This window comes from Saimiri boliviensis, chromosome 9, assembly GCF_048565385.1.
Source record: "Saimiri boliviensis isolate mSaiBol1 chromosome 9, mSaiBol1.pri, whole genome shotgun sequence".
NCBI classification, from domain to species: Eukaryota; Metazoa; Chordata; class Mammalia; order Primates; family Cebidae; genus Saimiri; species Saimiri boliviensis.
Window position 1 is genome coordinate 15,254,776 of NC_133457.1, and position 22,411 is coordinate 15,277,186.

The window sequence follows — 22,411 nt, forward strand, 5'->3', positions numbered from 1 at the left end:
CCCCTGCCTCAGCCCCCCAGGTAGCTGGGATTACAGGTGTGTGCCACCACAACCGGCTAGTTTTTTTTTTTTTTTCATTTTAGTAGAGATGTGGTTTCACCGTATTGGTCAGGATGATCTCAATCTCCTGACCTTGTGATCTGTCTCCCTTGGCCTCCCAAAATGCTGGGATTACAGGTATAAGCCACCCTGCCCGGCCCCTCTTGTTTATGTATTTAATCATATATAAAAATATATGATTCACCTGTTACTTAAAGCTAGGAAGGCACACTTATGTTGTTCAGCTTCTTACTATTCATTAGAGAGTGCCAATATGAAAAGCTGCCTGTTACTGCCCTAGGAAGACCCCAACCTTCCTTTGTAGTGTTTGGAATGATGTACTTTCTTTTGGTTATTCTCAGCGGTGTGCTTCCAGGGTGGTACCTGAGCCTTCCTAATGTATATTTAAAGCCAATAGCTGGAGATCTAGTAGCCACAAAGCTGTATTGTGAAATGTGCATATTACTTAGAAGTAAATATTCCAGCACAAGGGAGTAGAATACTCTGAGGCTGTAAGCACTGAGGAGGTGGAGTCAGGAGAAGCCAGAGACCCTGGGGCTCATACAAAAGGCCACTGTGTACTGTGTACCCTAGATGGCAGGACAGAGTTACCTACGCAGGTTCTTTTGACACACAGGCTTTGCTTTACCTGCTTGGTTCGTTTCCCAGAGTTATATTGTGGCAAGAGCTCTATTACTTCGCTGAGTGACCTTGGATAAGTTATTTGCCATCTTTCTACCTTGAAGTTTCCTTATTTGTAAACTGGGGATAATAATAACCAGCTTATAGATTGTGAAGATTAAAAGAAATAATTCCTGAAACACATTTATTGCAATGTCTGTAAATTGGGTAGGCATTCAGTACACGTTAATTATCTTGATTACTACTACCTGTAAATTTGGTAATCTATCATCATTATTGATTTTCAGAGTGATTAAATCCATAACTTAACAAGATGTTTTATATTAAATTTTCATTAGAAGCAATTGAAAAGATATACATATAACATTAAGAGTTTTCAATTTTTTATTTTAATTGTGTCTGCTATGGTCTGCTATAAATCCTATGACTTTAGTCATGACTAGAATAAGCAACAAATACTATAGAAAACCTGTTCTAAAACATGGGTTTCTGTCTGGGCGGGGTGGCTCATGCCTGTAATCCCAGCACTTTGGGAGGCTGAGGTGGGCAGATCACCTAAGGTCAGGAGTTTGAGACTAGTCTGGCCAACATGTAAAACCTCATCTCTGCTAAAAATATAGCAATTAGCTGGACAAGGTGGCACCCACCTATAATTCCAGCTACTTGGGAGACTGAGGCAGGAGAATTGTTTGAACCTAGGAGGCAGAGGTTGCAGTGAGCTGAGATTGCACCACTGCATACAGCCTGGGCAACGGAGTGAGACCAAAAAAAAAATAAAGGGGTGGGGGTTTAATCAAAAAAGGAACATATACTTTATTTGGTCAGGGCTGTTCTCCTTTGTCATCTGAAATGCTTTACAGAATTGAGCACAGGACACTGCACTTAATGAGTATCTGGTGGAGTGATTTTTTTTTCTTATGTCCAAAGAATTGCCTGAAATTGTCACTGCCTCTCACAGTTACAAATGCAGACTATAAAAATAAAGCTGAGAGGATGGGGTACTATCATTACCCCTAGAAAGGGATGGAGCAGTACGCCAGAAGCAGTAGGGGTGCTGCTCTTGGAAGAAGGAAAGACTGGTGAAAGACACTGTGCGAGGGCTGAGAACGACCCCTCTTGGGTAGGACTTGGGATTTCCTGCTGGCCGTGCACCATTGACCTCCCCTTTCCTGTGTTCCACTGGAAGCCTCTCCCATCTGCCCTTCCTATTTATATATCTTTAATCAGACATTGAAATATGGCCCATTTGCCTGCAGAAAAACTGGAAATAAAAACAAACCAAAAATTCCATAGTTCCATTGCTGAAGACATTCTGAGAAGTTAGTGTAAGTTATTGTAAAACTTCTTTGATAATGTCTTATTATTTCTTTTAAAGTAGGTGTGCAACCTATTTCTTTATTCCCACCACTCTAATATCTAATATCTTAAGGAAAGGATGGCATCACTTGGCAGATTTTATGATATTTAAGAAATAGTGGACATTGTACTCTTGGTATCTAGCTAGTATTGGAAAACATTGGTTAAATATAGATTTTGAAATTAATAACTTTTTATAGGCATAATTGATAAAAGAAAATTTGTGTGCTGAAATTTTATATTTTAAAAAGCTCAATCTTTTCAGCATTTTCCTCAAGGTTTTAATTTCTGTTTTCTTAATTCACTTAATTTCTACAAGTCAGAAATTGAGACTATACCTACAGCAGGTAGCCCACAGAATTTTCTTCAGGTTGAGATCTCATCTGAGATGTCAGTAAGTTGGGACAGATGTCTGCTCACTTCTCGGGAGATACTGAAGGTATTGACCTCCCTTCCAACCTTCCTTCCTTCTGATCTTCTGTCCATCCGTCCGTCCGTCCGTCCGTCCGTCCTTCCTTCCTTCCTTCCTTCCTTCCTTCCTTCCTTCCTCCCCCCCTCCCTTCCTCCCTTCCTCCCCCTCCCTCCCCCCTCCCCCTTCCCTCTTCCCTTCCCCCTCCCCCTTCCCCCCTCCTCTCTCCCTCCCCTCTCTCCCTCCCCTCTCTCCCTCCCCCACCTCCCCTCCCTCTCTCCCCCTCCCCTCCCTCTCTCCCTTCCTCCCCTCCCTCTCTCCCTCCCTCCGTCTATTGAAATGTCTTATAACCTTACGATTACTTGTCTTTTATACTTTTCTTTCTAGAAGGTAAGCGTTTTGAGGATAGGGACAAGATATTTAAAATTTTTGTTTCCTCAGTGCCCACCATATTATGGTTACTTAAAAAGAAAGCACTTGATGGGTACCTTTGGAATTGAATTGACTCCCTCTTGGAACTTGTTTTCTAGTGCATTACCCCAAGCCCCAGTGGTGACATCTGGATGTGTTCGAAAGAACCCTTTTCTTTATGTGTTCTTTTCTATGAATCTCTAGGTGAAGACACTTCCGTTACTTAAATTGGGTGAGTCAAATCATTGAAAGACAAATGTACCTTTCCATATTAATTGTTTATTAATCTATTTTAGGAAATTATCAAGGACTCAAAGTCTTCTGCACACATTTGGAATTTCAGTGGACGTTTTGTAAATTTAATTTTCTGCAGTGCACAGTATACACATAGTTACACAATGTTCGCTTTGTTTCACTACATTATTTAACATGTAAGCAACTACCCTATTCTTCCAAAGAGTCAACCAATTTCTCTAGTAAATTGTTTTCTTTTCAACTTCTTTTTTATGATTTTAAGTTATAAAATGATTTTAAATTCTTTCTAAATAATTTTAAATTCTTAGGTGATTCTACTTTTAAAAGATTAAAAACAAAAACTTCTATTTTCTCGGTGGTTAAGTTTGCTGGTAATTTTTTAAAAAAGTCATTTGGAGATCTGTCAAAATCCTAGGCTTATTTAGTATTCTGAATCAGTATCTAAGGATATTATGTCATAGATATTCTTAAAATACGTATTTGATTTCTTTGGTATTAAAAATATATGTTCATTCAAAATTTGGAATTTATGCAAAAGTTTAAGTAAAATAAAAGTCACATTAATGGGTATTTTATCTCAAGCATATATTCTTTAAAAATAAAAATTGGGAGTTGTAATTTCAGCTTGTCATTAGTGCTTTTATATAAATGTAGAAATCATTGCCATTTGTTCCTTTGTTTTCATTTTGTTTTCTTAAGACACAGGGTCTGACTGTGTTGCCCAGGCTAGCCTCTAGCTTCCCCAGTGGCTAGGACTATAGGTGCATGCCACTGTACCCGACTCAGCTCACTGTCATTTCTTTTTTTTTTTTTTTCTTAAGATGGAGTCTCGCTCTGTTGCCCAGGTTGGAGTGCAGTGGCACCATCTCAGCTCACTGCAACCTCCACCTCCTAGATTCAAGTGATTGTCCTGCCTCAGCCTCCTGAGTGGCTGGGACTACAGACATGTGCCACCATACCTGACTAATTTTTGTATTTTTAGTAGAGACAGGGTTTCACCATGTTGGTCAGTCTGGTCTTGAACTCCTAACCTCAGGTGATCTGCCCACCTCTGCCTCCCAAAGTGCTGTGAGCCACCATGCCTGGCCTGTCATTTGTAATAACCATTTCTAGCAGTTTTAAAGGAATAATTTTGCTTGTTTTATGTGGCATTGTGACCTTGTAATAATAACTCAATGGAGTAAGGACATGAAAATGTAAAAAGAACATTTTAATTTAGCGACATGATTTTTTAAAAAAATGAGGTAAGTTAAAATTGCTTGAAATGACAAGATACCTAAAGGAGTAAAGATTATATGAATTAGAAGAGAGAAAATGTCTCTGTATATATCCTTTGAATCTCTAGGAGCATAATTTAGAGATTAGAGCAAGCTGATTGAAAATGACTGTGAATACTCTAGACATTACAATAGTGCTTCTTTATTTTACTTTTTAAAATTTGTTTTGACTGCTGTTGGATTTATGCCATAAGATTAACCCCATATTTGCCTTAAATTAGAATGAGATTTTTTTTGTCTTTCATAGGATTTCTGTAAGTGGGCCTGTTGAGTAGCTTTATTCATGGTGCTGCCACCTAAAATCCTTGTTTACTAGTGAGGGAATACAGACAGTAAAATCATAAATAAGTGAAGAAAACAATTTCGGATAATGACATTCACCGCTAAGCCAATGAAATAGCATGGTGTTTGCAAGGGTGGCCAGGGAGCCTCTGGTCAGCCTGAATCCTCAAGATCTTAGTGAGAGAAGGGGCTGCTTTGTGAAACTCCAGAATAAGGAACTCACTGGAGGGAAGGGGCTGCCAGCACTGAGGCCCGAGATGCAGGTGGGCTTAGTGTGTCTGAGGGGCTCAAAATGGAGTATAGCTGGATGTGGCTGGGGAGAGACAAGGACTCTTAGCTTTCTGGCTTGAATGGTGATGCCATTTTCTAAGAGAAAGTACACAGGACAAGAAATGTATTTGAGGGGTAGGTTGAGCTTAGTTTGGGATCAGTGTCAGGTGATCATGGTCAGCAGGTGGAGGTGCCCAGGAAGCCGATGGGTTTTAGTAGCTTAGGGGTGAGTTTGGGGCTGGAGGCATGGGTTTAGTTTTGACTCTCATCTCAGTTGGAATAGCTACCTTCAAATTTCTGTAAGGATGAAATGAGATCATATATATATATATATATAAATAAGGCAGAACACAATGCCAGGCACATAGTCATGTAAGTGGAGGTTATACCCCAAGGCTGCAGGAGACTATTTGATTTCCACTATGTCTAGATAGGGCTTTTCTGTCCTTTATATTTTTTCTATTTATCAAACATCTTATATTTTTCCTCCAAGGCCCATTTACTTTTTTTTTTTTTTTTCCAAAATAGAAACAGTGATTTTCTTTTGCATGATAAAAAGAGAAAATAAAAATCCTCTGTAATCCTGTCTCTGGATAAAACCATGGTTAACAGTGTAACTATACGAAGGTTCAAGACCACATCTCTCATAAAATCTTCCCTGGATTCCCTGTGGATGTGCAGTGTGTAGGGCCTCTTATTCTGCTCTGTGTTTGCTGTTTGGTTCTTAACTCTTGAGGAGTGTAAGTTTCTTGAGCAAGAAAATGTGCCTTCCTATCCCTAACAGCACCTAACACTCATGCACGTTACGGGTACCCAGATCGGATTTGTCTTTTGCCTGCCTTTTCAGAATTGTGTATGCTGTGTGTACACTGCGCTCGGTTTGTTGTTCTTCAGAGTGTCAAGTGTGATGAGTTTGTGTTTCTATTTCCTCAGAGATGATGTGGGCACACTGGCTGTTGCTTTGGTTTATAAAGGGGATGTGGTAATGTGATTTGTTTTGACTTCTCTTTTGTTGTAGTTCATCCAATAGATCTGAAGAAATCTGTTCTCCCACCTAGTTGAGGCATTACTGATTACATGCATTTCCTGTATATGTCTCACTAATTCCACTAACTCACATAAAATTTTTACTGGGAAAATAAATTTTTAAATTTGGAAATCACCTGTTTCTTTTGTTGTGGCACATTTTAGTTTTGAAGATGCAGGAGAAAAAAGTCTTTATAAATGTGAATATGATGCATATTATAGCTTAGATTAATAAAAACTGAAAGCATTTTTAGGGTAACTCTTTTTGTTAACTTTAATGTTCTAAACATATAAACGTGGTCCTTCACTGGATTGACTTTTGTATTTTTACCTTTGCGTAGGTTAGAGTGAATCTGGGCAGAAAATCCTCTCAGTTAATTTCTTTTTGAAATGTTGTGTTCAAACATTTCTTTAAATTGAGTTACTTTTCTTGTTTTAAATTAGAAAAACAGAGCTCCCTTTGAGGTATCTGCCTCAGGTAACTCATTTCTTTGGTTTGAGTCTGCATATGTTTAAATGACAACATTTAGGGTATGATGAGTAAAAATCTTGGAGTAAACTGATTTTCATGATCTGAATTGTTTGCTAGTTTAGATCTAAAGCGGATCCGGGATATTTACTTTGCTAGTATCTAAAGCTGATCTGGAATTCTTGGATGGCTTTTCAGACTGCACAAACCTTCCAAAATGTTGTGCTAAATTCATGCGTTTATGTATGTATGTTCTTCTGTGGAGTGTGCTCATAGCCATATCGTAATCTTAATTGAGTTTATGGATTCTAAAATACTAACTTTTCACATAGCCTATAGTGCTAATGCTGCAGTTACCTCGTTTTTCTGGCATAATGTTTATACCCATCGTCACATATTAAAAGCTTGTAGTCAATGTCTTATTGGTCGGTGTAGATCCTCTGAAAGGAAAGGACAGATCACACAAAAGTACCATCTCTCGGCTCACGACTCCCCACACTGCCATCCTGCGATTCATGTCACTTGGGCCCCCAACATCCTGTCATCCTCAGTCACTGGTGGCCATTTCTAGGCCATGGCAACTGTGGCTGACAGTTCTGGTGACCATGCTGAACCATACCTAGACCCCCTCCCCGGGCTGCTGTCCTTTGTTGACTGTGTTTGCTCTTAATTGTTGGTTCATTTTGGTGCTGGGCTGTCACTTTTTGTGTTTGTTATTTCCATGGGATGGGTCTTATACCAGCATTCCAGCCTACCCTCTGGTTTGTTCCTTCAAATTTTGTATTGGAGTGGGTCACTGGATAACCTGGCTTGCTAGAATTACATACAGTATTGTGGCCAGGTGCAGTGGCTCACGCTTGTAGCAGCACTTTGGGAGGCCAGGGCTGGTGGATCACGAGATCAGGAGATCAAGACCATCCTGGCTAACATGGTGAAAGCCCATCTAAATATTCAAAAATATAAAAAATTAGCCTGGCATGGTGGCGCACACATGTAGTCCCAGCTACTTGGGAGGCTGAGGCAGGAGAATCTCTTGAACCTGGGAGGTGGAGGTTGCAGTGAGCCAAGATCGCACTACTGCACTCCAGCCTGGGTGACGGAGTGAGACTTCACCTCAAAAAAAAAAAATATACGTATTGAATGAGGCAGTGAGTGAGTGGGGGCCTGAGGGTGCCAACAGTAGAGTGATGTACTTTGACTTTGTGACAGCTGTTCTTGGCAGTCAGTGATTGTCTTTTCCCTTACCGTTTGGTTTTCAAATTTGAGTTCTAGAGAGTCGATAGGGCTAGGCTATGTCCCTGGGTAAGTGAAGGGATCTACAGGGAAGCCCTAATTCTTTTGGAACTGTCACAGATTCAGCATAAGTGATTTCTTAAATAAGTTTTATTCTTTGTATTTCAATTAAAAATGATTTGGAAGAACTTTCTAAAAGCTACTATAATAAAAAGCTTTAAAGCGTTAGATATTCCCTTGCTTGCTTCCTGACTCTTGCTAGGTGAATGTTTACTTTGATGTGGCTGGTACCCCTTTCTGTTGGTCATTAGGTTGCGCCCAACGATGAAGCTGTGGTGACGCTGTTATGTGAATGGGCCGTGAGCTGCAAACGGTCTGGCAAGCACAGGGCCATGGCTGTGGCAAAACTCCTGGAGAAGAGGCAAGCAGAAATTGAGGCAGAGGTAGGTTCCGTTTTCCTTCTGCTTGTTGAATGCCCTAATGTAAAAATATTCTTTTGGGGAAGATAATTTTCTGTTACCCTCCTTATGCTACTCTTTTCTTCTTGAGGAGAAGAGGAATGATGTAAAAATTTACATGAGGAAGATTCCCGTAGTGGAATCTCTCTAAATTGATGTGGCCATTTATGTTCTGGACTAATGTAAAACTGGTATCTTTTGAAATAAAACTTTAGGCTGGGCACAATGACTTACACCTTTTGTACTCCCAGTGCTTTGGGAGGAGAAGGCAGGAGAATCTCTTGGGCCCAGGAGTTTGAGGCTATAGTGAGCTATGATGTTGCCACTGCACTCTAGCCTGGGTGATAGAGTGAGACTCTGTCTCTAAAAAAGTAAATAAATTTAAAGGATAAAATAATAAAATTTTAGCATTTGACATAGAACAAAGAAATTTCTTTACTAAGTTGAAATACGCATACACATATACATGTGCAAATGTGTATAAGATACACCAACTTTTATGAAATTTACAACTACATAATATTTTGGTGGATTTGGATATATTTTCATGAGGCAGTTATGATTATGAGATTATAAATACCAATTTGTATTGCTTTTGAGATTATGTTCTGGCCCCAGAGAGATCAGTTAAAGGCTTGGAAGTAAATTATAAGGGAAAAAGCAAAACTGACTTTGTCAACATTAGCTTTTGCTGAGGGAACTTTTCTTAGCAGGCCTTCTTTTCTGCCTGCGAATGTTAGTAGGGATGGCTACAGGGAATGTATGTATGTCATCCGACCAGGTCCTTGTCATCTCTCACCTGGCAACTTTGAGGCATCTTAACCTAATTTCTCTGCTTCCTCTACACAGCAGCTGCTGATCTTTTCAAAATGTAAATGGATCACATTGTCCCCTTGCTGATACTCTCTGTGGCTCCTGACTGTGGCCTTTGCAGCATCTCCTGAGCTGCCAGCCTGCCTTTTCCACCTCATCTTGTGCTCTTCTCCCCAAGGTCACAGTTCCAGTCACCTTGGTACTTCTATCCCTTCCATACACAAAACACACTGCAACCTTGAGGCCTGTGCCCTTGTTGCTCCTTTTGGACGGCAGACTTTGTTCCCCAGTCTCCGCATGGCCAGCTTCTTCCTGGCATTCCCATTTCAAGAAGTGTCGCTTCCTTTCCAGCATTCCCAGCTCAACATGTGTCATCTCGGGAGGGTCTTCTGTCACCACGTGATCAAAGTTAATAGCGTTCTATCCCTCAGGCACTCTTTCTCACCTGACTGTTTTACTTTCCTTGTACATTCATCTAGTTAATCTGCTGATTATTTAATACCTTCCCCCTCTAGAAGGTGAGCTGGACAGCAGAAAGCTCACTCATCTTCTTGTTCCGTGTGTGTCCTTGGCACAGAATAGTGCTCATTGCGTAGTAGATGCTCAGAAGGTGTTTGTTGCATGACTGGATGAGCCTTAGCTGGCTCTCCGTGTTGCTGATAATACATCTCCTTCTTGTGAAAGTGAAATAGGAAGTAAAATGAATTAGGAAGAACATTTTAAAGACATTTTTCTCTTCCCGTTAGTAAAGTTGTATTTACCAAAAATGAGAGATAACTGAAACTGGGGCTTGAAGATATTGATGTAAGGTGTAAACTAAATGGCCCATTGCATAGTGGGCAAATTAGGAGAAGCCTTTCATTGCTTTTCTTCCGTGTATTATAAATAGTTGGACTATTCTATGGTGAATTGCAATCCATAAACTTCAGTAGCTAACATGGAATTTCTCAAATATTTCACCGCTCCTTCCGTATTGCGTTTTTTTTTTTTTTTTACACCACTTTTCTCTTGCCTTTATTCCAGAACAGGCAAACATACACATTTCACTTTCAGAAGAGGTTCACATATAGATTACCTTGTAATTTTAATAGCCTAAATCTGTCTATATCTAAAAATGTATTCTCTCAGAGGTATTTAAGATAATTAACTTTTTGTTAAACATCACTATCTTTTTGACTTTCACAAAGAGATAATAGATTGGAGAAATATCTTAATATGATATTTTAATATAATGAATATCTTGATATTAAAGAGTAACAAAATGGGAATAAGCAAAGGAATACAACAAAGAATAGAAAACAAGGTTCTTTTTAGGAAAATAGAAGTAAACAACTTCTGTAGAAAATAGAAGTTAAATAACTTCCGTAGAAAATAGAAGTTAAGGCCAGGCGTGGTGGCTCAAGCCTGTAATCCCAGCACTTTGGCAGGCTGAGGCGGGTGGATCACGAGGTCAGGAGATCGAGACCATCCTGGTCAACATGGTGAAACCGCGTCTCTACTAAAAATACAAAAAGTTAGCTGGGCATGGTGGCGCGTGCCTGTAATCCCAGCTACTCAGGAGGCTGAGGCAGGAGAATTGCCTGAACCCAGGAGGCGGAGGTTGTGGTGAGCCGAGATCACGCCATTGCACTCCAGCCTGGGTAACAACAGCGAAAACTCAGTCTCAAAAGAAAAAAAAAAAAAGAAAATAGAAGTTAGGTAACTTCCATGTTTCATCAACTGTGGACATTCATAGAGGTTCTGAGTGATCTTATTGGTGGAGTGTGATGAATAAGTGAAAGAATGTTATTAGGGGAATTATGTTAGCATTCTCTGTTGATACCATGTTTCTCCAAACATACTAATAAATAAACCCTCCTGACCAAAAAAAAAAAAAAATCAATAATATATCCCCCAATATTTTTCAGGGAAGATACAGTTAAACATGAACTATTTAAAAATGAAGATGATCAAATTATATTTAGCAATTTTGCATAGGGCTAATGAATAGTTTGTTGTACTATAATATATTTACTGGACACTCAGACGATAATGTGCAGAGTTTATAAGTCACATGAATAATGTTTTTCATGGGTGGTTTTTGAAATCATTTCAATTGTTCTGGGGAAGTTGCTTCTAACTTTTAGAAATTTGATTTCACCTGTGATGCATGGTCCTTAAATAAGTACAGACATGTCAGTTAATTTTACATGTTTTATCTGGGCAGTTAAATGTTGATTTAAAAAATTAACAAATTCATGATCCATTATGACTATACTTACCTTCCGTAATTAACTTTGCTTATTTATTTTTAATCTGCAGAGATGTGGTGAATCTGAAGTCTTAGATGAGAAGGAGTCTATTTCTTCATCGTCTCTTGCTGGATCCAGTTTGCCTGTTTTCCAGAATGTGCTGCTAAGGTTTTTAGATACACAGGCCCCCTCTTTGTGTAAGTAGGGAAAGCTCTTTGCCCATAGGTCTTAAATAAGGGATTGATCGTTTTCTTTTTTGAAGCTGATTCCATTTTAAAAAATTTGTGTCTTATTTAACACTCTTGGCACTGAATATATGTTTTACTGAGCACAATTTTGTGACATGTTTTTTAATGGAGACTTTTAGGCAATTTAAAAATTGATCAAGCTTCAAAGACTTAAAATAATTTTTAAAAGTCACCTCTTTCATGTAAGGAAGTAAGGTCCTGTGACATTTGTCTGTATATTGATTGTGATTTGGAATTTTCTCTTTATTAGGAGTTTTCTAAATTTCTTATTTTCTGGTTTTTGCTCTTAAACATGGAGGTGGGGGGGGAAGGAAGCAACAGTACTCTATAGGCAGAGACATGGTACAAGGAGGTAATTTATAGATGACTGGCTGCTTCATTACATTCTCTGGGATGTTTATGTCATCTCAGCTCTTTTTCTGCCTTTTTAGTGAAGAGTTGAGGGTTTCTGGAATAAACAGCCACCCCGTGGGTTCAGACTGTGGGTGAACACTTTTGAAATACTGTCTGAGCTAGGTATTATAGCTCACTGTAGGCTTAATATTATTCTGAGATTTTCCTATGACAAAATGCAGCAGGGAGAATCTTACGATAGACAACAGAAAAATGGCAAAAGGTAAAAAGCAATAGAAAGGGGAGAAAAAGGTTGGGGAGGAGGGAGACTTCTAAAGAAAGAGGTAAAGCAACAAGAAACAGTAATCTTCTGAGTCCTCTGAGGAGGGGCCTCATTTCGGGTTGAGTTTGCCGGTGAGTTTCTTTGAGACAAGGGGCTTTCTCAGTTATTTGGTGGCTTCTAGGCTGGAAGGAGAGCAGCCACTGGAGCTAATCTAGTGGTTGGAATATAGGGAGGAGTAATTCATGGAGAAGAAAGGACTTCAAAGAAACGTGAAAGGACAGAAGAAATCCCTGATAGCAGAAAATCGATTGTCAGACATGAAGTTTAGCAGTTTTAACTTACCTTGCCTCCTGGGGGAGACAACATTTGCCCTTTGCTTCTCCTTTCTTTCCCATTCTTGTTTTCTCTTTAGGAAAAACTCCTTCCTCCTGTGCCTTTGCTAGTTCATCTCATTTACTGTCTGTGAGAAAAAGGTAATCTGTTTTCTGAGAGAGGCTGCTTCTCACTGAGTTTGGTAGTGAGCAAGAGGAAACATTTAGGTTCAAGGTTTAGGAAACTGAGCTTTAATGTTCCTTGGGCAAATGTGTCTCCTATTGGTGTTTTGTGATATGTGATGGTACCAAGGATTGAACTTTGCAGGTTAGTCTTAAAAATTTTGAATCTTACCTCAAAAGTAGAGACACAAAACTTCAGAGTGCAGTGACAATATTGAAAGTCGTAATATGAGTTAAATAGGATAGTTATGAATAAAACTCTGCAGAGCTCCATCTTTGTGTCCTTTTTATTGAGTTGTTTCTTTTTCTTTTCAGTGGATCCTGCTTACATTTGTTTCAAACACCATTTAAATTGTGATTCTGTTGTAAAATCTCCTTTGAAAATGTTCACCCATGTTCCCACAACTGCACAGACACACTCAAGCTAGAAAAAGTAGTCATGAACTGTTAGTAAAACTCTGTTTTATTAGTAAAACAGAGGACAGCAGTCTAGTCCTACTGTCTTTTTTTCTGATCCTGAAATTTTGCTTGTTTATGTTAGTACTTGAATGGCTACTAAGGACTACTATCTTTTTTTTGTTTGTTTGTTTGTTTTGAGACAGAGTCTCACTCCGTCACCAGGCGCCAGACAGGAGTGCAGTGGCTCGATCTTGGCTCACTGCAACCTCCGCCTCCTGGGTTCAAGCAATTCTCCTGCCTCAGCCTCCCGAGTAGCTGGGATTACAGGCACGTGCCACCATGCCCAGCTAATTTTTGTATTTTTAGTTGAGATGGAGTTTCACCATGTTGGCCAGGATGGTCTTGATCTCTTGATCTCATGATCCACCTGCCTCGGCCTCCCAAAGTGCTGGGATTACAGGCGTGAGCCACCGCATCCAGCCAAGGACTACTGTCTTTAAACTTGTAATCGTGTTCACCATACTGGATATTTTTCAGTTACAGTGGGACAGTCAAAACCTGCCTGTCAGTTCTGCCCAAAATGCTAGTGCCTCAGTAAATCTTCCAATATATCTTTTTTTTGAAAGATTGATTGTGAAAAGTAATGAACATATTAAGCCTTAGTAATTAGGTTTTTTCTACCACTCGGTCAAGGAATTCTTGATTGAATTTGTTTCTCTATAGCGGACCCAAACAGTGAATGTGAAAAGGTGGAATTTGTGAACCTGGTGCTGCTCTTCTGCGAGTTCATCCGCCATGATGTCTTCTCCCATGATGCATACATGTGTACCCTCATATCTCGAGGAGATTTGTCAGTCACTGCCTCGACCCGACCACGGTCACCAGCAGGGGAAAATGTAGATGAACACTATTCCAAGGACCATGACGTGAAAATGGAGGTATGGCCCTGGATACAGTGCCTCATTCCCACAGAAACTAGCCTCTGGTGGGAACCACGTTCAGATAGGTTATGTAGTGGTAGAAGAGTGATGGGTTTTTTTGGGCATTCTTTTGCTCCAGAGATGATTTATCTCTGCTTTTCAAGTGGGAAAGACATTTACACTATAGCTTATCATGTCTTACAGAATTTCCCTTTGGATACTATACAACTGTGATGAAAATATTTGACAGGCCATAACATTTTTCATAGGATTGGAATTACATGCTTTCAGTTCTAAATGTTTCTAATTTCTAGTTTTTCTTTAACATTCCATCTCAAAACTGGACTTGTTTTGACCTTTGTCAGCTGAGTTTTCATTCTAAGAATCGTCTTTTCCCTAGTTTATCATTCATTACTTTTATCACTCTTTCATACATAATGGGAAATTCTGTGTTAGTCATAACACATCATATTTTCATTTCAGTTAATTAAAAATTTAGTCTCTATTTCTCAAATGTTATGAAGTGTTGTTTTCAACCAATTATTTTATGCTACGAGTGTGACTGTATAATTTTCTGCCAAATTCTGATATTTTGGATATTATTCCAGATACTTACTGAAATTTTCAAGACAAAAAAGATGGAGGTGGTGATGGGAAATTGTAGAAAATGACGAGAACTTGTGGTGATTACTTAAAAACTGACAAGTTTAGGTCAGGCTTGGTGGCTCACACCTGTAATCCCAGGACTTTGGGAGGCCAAGGTGGGTGGATCACCTTAGATCCAGAGTTTGAGACCATCCTGACCAACATGGAGAAACCTCATCTCTACTAAAAATACAAAATTAGCTAGGCATGGCGGGGCATGCCTGTAATCCCAGCTACTTGGGAAGCTGAGGCAGGAGAATCGCATGAACCCGGGAGGTGGAAGTTGCGGTGAGCCAAGATTGCCTCATTGCACTCCAGCCTGGGCAACAAGAGCCAAACTCTTGTCTCAGAAACAAAACAAAACAAAACAAAACAAAAACCTGACAGTTTAGGCAATATACCATTATGTTTTAAAGCAGTAGCTATACTTGTAATTAAAAACCTGATAGTAGAATTGCAAGCATGGATTCATAGTTCATACTGTTACGGTTTGTTTTAAAAATGGTGTAGGGTTAAAAATGTTTTTTATATAAATGCTTTTCTTAATTTATTGACAGTAGAAATTACAAGGCTAAAAACTGAAGTTTCTTTACCTATTTACATGTTTTTATCCTCCTGCTTTTTCTTTCCTATTTTATAGATAGTTAGGTATCTTATATCTCAGATATAGTCTTACATTTTTCTTAATAAGAAGAGTTGGTTAGTATGTGATGGGAAATAGTCCAATGAAGAAATTGTGGATGCTTTGTTTTTAATCAGGATGCTCGTGTGCTCTTCTCTTAAAATATCACAGAAGTTAATTTTTCTCATCATGAGGAAAAAGAATGTGACTGTTCAAAGCAAGGCATTTCTTAAAGCTTCCTTCAGTTTGCGGAGAAGAAAACAGTATGGGGAGCAAAAGACAGAGATGGTTAAAAATACCACTGTCAGGTTTTAGCTTCAGTTTCTTGATGAACTCCGAAACTCACAATGTTACTTTCTTTCTCTGGCAATTATCAGGAACAGAGTATTATGGCGCATATGGGCATTGACTCAGGAACCACTAACATTTTTGATGAAGTAGACAAGAGTGACTTTAAAACTGACTTTGGTTCGGAATTTCCAGTAGGTTCAACCTTCGATTCTTATTAACAATTAAGAATTAACCCGCTCCCATCCCAGCCTGTCTCCATCCTTCTGTTTCTCAGAATGACTTGTGCATTTGTGATGTGTAATCTTGCCATATTCCTCCTTTGGTACAATTGTCATCTCACACAGTTGGGTCATCCTCAGTTTTGGTTGCATGGCCTACCCTAAATTATAATACTCCTGCCCTCCTAATTGGCTGTCTGACTCTCTTATTCATTTTGGGATCATCATCATCTCAGTAATGCGTGAATGTAGTTTCACCATGACAGTCCATGTTGATTTGCTATGTATGTCTTCAGCTTCTATATAATAGCTTTTGTGACTCTAGGCTTATTGTACATTCCTCTATTTTATTTCAGTATAGTTATAATGTGTTCTTCCTTGTGAATCATAATATATAACTTTAAAAAATATTTTTTGGAGTACAGACTGAAACATTTATGTCTATTATTCATTAGTCTTACTAGTTTATTATTACGTATATGTTTCTATAGGAAATGTTGTCCTATGAGGAAAACACTTACCCATAACTCTGCTTTTATCTTTAGCTTTCCAGGGTAGTGTAGACATATTTCTTACGTGTATGGTTGTCATGTTCTCATCTACAAAATAGAGGGTCATGTTCACATATTCGTACTGATCTGAATATGAATTTTGTGGAAATTAACACAATTTCTTCATTTTTTTGCTCAATGTTTAAGTAGGAAAATGTATATAAGTGTCTGATGTCTGTGTTTTGGTATGTAGAGCACTGTGGTTTGGTTTTGCTTACTTTCATTTACAATCTCCAACATTTGTTTTACATGACTTAGATTTTTTCTCCTATGCCTGGAGAGTCCTGTGAGAATGCCAACACTTCCTTGGGCAGAAGAATGTCGGTTAATTGTGAGAAGTTGGTGAAGAGAGAAAAACCAAGGGAATTAATTTTTCCGTCTAATTACGACCTCCTTCGCCACTTACAGTATGCAACACATTTTCCTATACCTCTGGTAAGTCATTGCTTCAATTAGTCCACACCGTGATATAAGATCAATAACAGTTGAGTGTCAGATTATTCAACTATCTTCTTGACTAATACATATTTATAGCAGATGAGTTTTTGCTTTTGCTCCTGCCTCTGTTCTGATTCTGGTCTTAACGCTTATACACTGATGTAGTTCAAATTTGTAGTGATATCAGTGGCTAATTAGTTTTAGAAAATGAAATTTTCTATATTAGTATCCTTTTATTGAAGAGCATTTGAGTCACTGCAGGTGATGTCTAAATGTGTTTTGTTTTTCTTTATTATTTTTTTGAGGTGGACTGTACCTCTTGTTGCCAAAGCTGGAGTGCAGTGCCGTGATCTCGGCTCACTGCAACCTCTCCCTCCTGGGTTCAAGCGATTCTCCTCCCTCAGCCTACCTAGTAGCTGGGATTACAGGAGCCTGCCACCATGTCCAGCTAATTTTTTGTAATTTTAATAGAGACGAGATTTCACCATGTTGGACAGGCTGGTCTTGAACTCCTGACCTTACGTGATCTGCCTGCCTCGGCCTCCCAAAGTGCTGGGATTACAGGTGTGAGCCACTCTGCCCAGCCTAAATATGCTTTCTTTAATTTGAAAGTAAATTTGCTTAGTAGCTTTTATGGGCACTGTATTATGGTAGGTAGTTCCAGTCAGTAAGAATTTTGAGGCATAAGAAAAATGGGAGACAAACATCAAATGGCAAGCACTCAAATATGTGTATAATTGAGTAGAAACTCAAATTTCCGCTGGAAGATGAGTCAGTTGACATTTCTGGGCCCCTTCCACTCTCAAAGAATGAGTATTGGAGAGAACAAGAGCATTTTACTTTAAAAATTGGGTAAGACTTCACAGAGGTTATTTACTAGATAGGCTCGGCTTTGAACTGTTTCAATTTTAAGAATTGAATAACAAATATGAAATTCTTGGCAGAAAATTTACTGCTTGAGTCTTAGCAGAGTGATATGCTTTATTCTGAAGGGTAACAAAATTGGTTTCTTAATATTAGAAATAAAAATTCGGCCAAAATTTGAAAAAAAAGTTTATTCTTGGATTCACTAGTTTTTTTTCTGGATTTTTATTTTCTAGGCATTTTTTTTTTTTTTTAAATTGTACCTTAGGTTCTGGGGTATATGTGCAGATCATGCAAGATTGTTGCATAGGTACATGCGTGGCAATGTGGTTTGCTGCTTCCATCCCCCCCATCACCTATATCTGACATTTCTCCCCATGTTATCCCTCCCCAACCTCCCCACCCCATGTTGCCCCTCCTCTATCCCCCTAATGGCCCCCATTGTGTGATGCTCCCTCCCTGTGTCCATGTGTTCTCATTGTTCAGCACCCACCTATGAGTGAGAACATATGGTGTTTGATTTTCTGTTCTTGTGTCAGTTTGCTGAGAATGATGATTTCCAGATTCATCCATGTCCCTACAAAGGACACGAACTCATTGTTTTTTATGGCTGCATAGTATTCCATGGTATATATATGCCACATTTTGCTTGTCCAGTCTGTCATTGATGGGCATTTGAGTTGGTTCCACGTCTTTGCTATTGTAAACAGTGCCGCAGTGAACACACATGTGCATGTGTCTTTATAACAGAATGATTTATAATCCTTTGGATATATACCCAGTAATGGGATTGCTGGGCCAAATGGGATTTCTATTTCTAGATCCTTCAGGAATCGCCACACTGACTTCCACAATGGTTGCACTAGTTTACACTCCCATCAACAGTGTAAAACTGTTCCTATTTATCCACATCCTCTCCAGCATCTATTGTCTCCAGATTTTTTAATGATCACCATTCTAATTGGCTTGAGATCATATCTCAATGCGATTTTGATTTGCATTTCTCTAATGACCAGTGATGATGAGCGTTTTTTCATATATTTGTTGACCTAATATGTGTCGTCTTTTGAAAAGTGTCAGTTCATATTCTTCATCCACTTTTGATTGGGGTTGTTTGTTTTTTTCTTGTAAATCTGTTTTAGTTGTTTGTAGATTCTGGATATTAGCCCTTTGTCAGATAGATTGCAAAAGTTTTTTCCTATTCTGTTGGTTGCTAGTTCACTGTAGTGATTGTTTCTTTTGCTGTAGAGAAGCTCTGGAATTTAATTAGGTCCCATTTGTCTGTTTTGGCTTTTGTTGCCAGTGCTTTTGGTGTTTTAGTCATGAAGTCCTTGCCTATGCCTGAGTCCTGAATGGTTTTGCCTAGGTTTTCTTCTAGGGTTTTTATGGTGTTAGGTCTTATGTTTAAGTCTTTAATCCATCTGGAGTTAATTTTACTGTATGGTTTCAGGAAGGGGTCCAGTTTCTGCTTTCTGCACATGGCTAGCCAGTTTTCCCAACACCATTTATTAAGCAGGAAACCCTTTCCCCTTTGCTTGTTTTTGTCAGGTTTGTCAAAGATCAGATGGTCATAGATGTATGGCATTACTTCCGAGGCCTCTGTTCCGTTCAATTGGTCTATATCTCTGTTTTGGTACCAGTACCATGCTGTTTTGATTACTGTAGCCTTGTACTACAGTTGGAAGTCAGGTAGGGTGATGCCTCCGGCTTTGTTCTTTTTGCTTAGAATTGTCTTGGTTATGTGGGCTCTCTTTTGGTTCCATGTGAAGTTTAAGGTGATTTTTTCCAGTTCTGTGAAGAAGGTCATTGGTAGCTTGATGGGGATAGTGTTGAATTTATAAATTACTTTGGGCAGTATGGCATTTTCACGATATTGATTCTTCCTAACAATGAGCATGGAATGTTTTTCCATCTGTTTGTGTCCTCTTTTATTTCCTTGAGCAGTGGTTTGTAGTTCTCCTTGAAAAGGTCCTTTACACCTTTTGTTATTTGTATTCCTAGATATTTTATTCTCTTTGTAGCAATTGAGAATGGGTGTTCGCTCCTGATTTGGCTCTCTGTTAGTCTGTTATTGGTATATAGGAATGCTTGTGATTTCTGCACATTGATTTTGTATCCTGAGACTTTGCTGAAGTTGCTTATCAGTTTAAAGACATTTGGGGCTGAGACAATGCAGTCTTCTAAACATACAATCATGTTGTCTGCAAACAGAGACAATTTGACTTCCTCCTTTTCTAATTGATTACCGTTTATTTCTTCTTCTTGCCTGATTGCTCTGGCTGGAACTTCCAATCCTATATTGAATAGGAGTGATGAGAGAGGGCATCCTGGTCTAGGGCCAGATTTCAAAGAGAATGCTTCCAGTTTTTGTCCATTCAGTATGATACTGGCTGTGAGTTTGCCATAAATAGCTTTTATTATTTTGAGATACCTTCCATCAATACCTAGTTTATTGAGAGTTTTTAGCATAAAGCATTGTTGAATTTTGTCAAAGGCTTTCTCTGCATCTATTGAGATAATCATTGATTTTTGTCTTTCGTTCTGTTTATGTGGTGGATTACGTTAGACTTGTGTATGTTGAACCAGGCTTTCATCCCTGGGATGAAGCCTACTTGAAGCTTTTTGATGTGCTGTTGTATTTGGTTTGCCAGTATTTTATTGAGGATTTTTGCATCAGTGTTCATAATGGAAATTGGCCTGAAGTTTTCTTTCTTGGTCGAGTCTCTGCCAGGTGTTGGTATCAGAATGATGTTGGTCTCGTAAAATGATTCGGAAAGGATTCCCTCTTTTTGTATTGTTTGAAATAGTTTCAGAAGGTGTAGTACCAGCTCCTCTTTGTACTTCTGGTAGAATTTGGCTGTGGACCCATCTGGACCTGGACGTTTTTGGTTAGTAGGCCATTAATCGCTGCCTGAACTTCAGCCATTGTTGTTCATCTATTCAGGGTTTCAACTTCATCCTGGTTTATGCTTGGGAGGGTACCAGTGTCCAGGAATTTATCCATTTCTTCCAGGTTTACTCGTTTATGTGCTTAGAGTTGTTTGTAGTAATCTCTGATGGTAGTTTGTATTTCTGTGGAATTGGTGGTGATATCCCCTTTACCATTTTTTATTGCATCTATTTGATTCTTCTCTCCTTTCTTTTTTATTAATGTGGCTTGTGGTCTATTTTGTTGATCTTTTCAAAAAACCAGCTCCTGGATTGATTGATTTTTTTGAAGGGTTTTTGGTGTCTCTATCTCCTTCAGTTCTCCTCTGATCTTAGTTATTTCTTGTCTTCTAGCTTTTGCGTTTTTTTCAGCTTGCTCCTCTAGCTGTTTCAACTTTGATGATAGGGTGTCAATTGTAGATCTTTCCTTGCTTCTCATGTGGGCATTTATTGCTGTAAGTTTCCCTCTAGACCCTGCTTTAAATGTGTCCCCGAGATTCTGGTACATTGTGTCTTTGTTCTCATTGGTTTTGAAGAACATCTTTATTTCTGCCTTTATTTCATTGTTTATCCAGTCGACATTCAGGAGCCAGTTCTTCAGTTTCCATGAAGTTGTGTGGTTCTGAGTTAGTTTCTTAATCTGGAATGCTAATTTGATTACACTGTGGTCTGAGAGACTGGTTGTTACGATTTCCATTTTTTTGCATTTGCTGAGAAGTGATTTACTTCCAATTATGTGGTCAGTTTTAGAATAGGTGTGTTGTGGGGCTGAGAAGAATGTATGTTCTGTGGATTTGGGGTGGAGAGTTCTCTAGATGTCTGTTAGGTTTGCTTGGTCCAGATCTGGGTTCAAGTCCTGGATATCCTTGTTAATTTTCTGTCTTGTTGATCTGTCTAATATTGACAGTGGAGTGTTAAAGTCTCCCACTATTATTGTGTGGGAGTCTTAGTCTTTTCAAGAACTTGCTTTATGTGTCTGGGTACTCCTGTATTGGGTGTGTATATGTTTAGGATTGTTAGCTCTTGTTGCATTGATCCTTTTACCATTACATAGTGCCCTTCTTTGTCTCTTTTGATCTTTGTTCGTTTAAAGTCTATTTTATCAGGGACTGGGATTGCAACTCCTGGGTTTTTTTTTTTTTTTTTTTTTAACTCTCCATTTGCTTGGTAAATACTCCTCCATCCCTTTATTTCAAACCTGTGTGTGTCCTTGCATGTGAGATGGGTCTTCTGAATACAGCACACAAAACATCTTGACTTTTTATCCAATTTGCCAGTCTGTGTCTTTTGATTGGGACATTTAGTCCATTTACATTTAAGGTTAATATTGTTATGTGTGAATTTGATCCTGCCTTTTGGATGCTAGCTGTGTGTTTTGCCCATTAGTAGATGCAGTTTCTTCATGGTGTCAATGGTCTATACCATTTGGTACGTTTTTGGAGTGGCTGGTACTTGTTGTTCCTTTCCATGTTTAGTGCTTCTTTTAGGAGCTTTTGTAAGGCAGGCCTGGTGGTGACAAAAATCTCTGAGCAATTGCTTGTCTATAAAGGATTTTATTTCTCCTTCACTTATGAAGCTTAGTTTGGCTGGATATGAGATTCTAGGTTGAAAGTTGTTTTCTTTAAGGATGTTGAATATTGGCCTCCACTCTCTTCTGGCTTGCAGGGTTTTTGCCCAGAGATCCACTCTGAGTCTGAAGGACTTCTCTTTATGAGTAACCTGACCTTTCTCTCTGGCGTCTTTAGCATTTTTTCCTTCATTTGAATCCTGGTGAATCTGACAGTTATGTGCCTTGGGGTGGTCTTCTTGAGGAATATCTTTGTGGTGTTCTCTGTATTTCCTGGGGTTGAATATTGGCCTGGCTTGCTAGGTTGGGGAAGTTTTCCTCGATAATACCCTGAAGAGTGTTTTCCAGCTTGGATTCATTCTCTCTGTCACATTCAGGTACGCCTATCAAAGGTAGATGAGGACTTTTCACATAATCCCATATTTCTTGGAGGCTTTGT

The 22,411-nt window shown here is 38.9% G+C and overlaps 1 protein-coding gene across 9 annotated transcripts in view; it reads left to right on the forward strand.

Moving 5' to 3' along the window:
• MED12L (mediator complex subunit 12L) overlaps positions 1 to 22,411 on the forward strand; it is a 361,238-nt gene that overhangs the window by 98,502 nt on the left and 240,325 nt on the right. For 6 of the 9 annotated variants that reach the window (XR_012519124.1, XM_074405495.1, XM_074405491.1 and 3 more), the window contains 5 exons: positions 7,981 to 8,112; positions 11,242 to 11,368; positions 13,652 to 13,866; positions 15,493 to 15,597; positions 16,434 to 16,610. Coding sequence is in view for 8 of the 9 variants with exons in the window: in XM_074405495.1 (XP_074261596.1) it covers positions 7,981 to 8,112; positions 11,242 to 11,368; positions 13,652 to 13,866; positions 15,493 to 15,597; positions 16,434 to 16,610 (756 nt within the window). In the remaining variant the exon portion in view is untranslated. The remainder of the gene's footprint in view (positions 1 to 7,980; positions 8,113 to 11,241; positions 11,369 to 13,651; positions 13,867 to 15,492; positions 15,598 to 16,433; positions 16,611 to 22,411) is intronic. The other 3 variants (XM_039480199.2, XM_074405496.1, XM_074405497.1) reach the window with 1 other exon arrangement.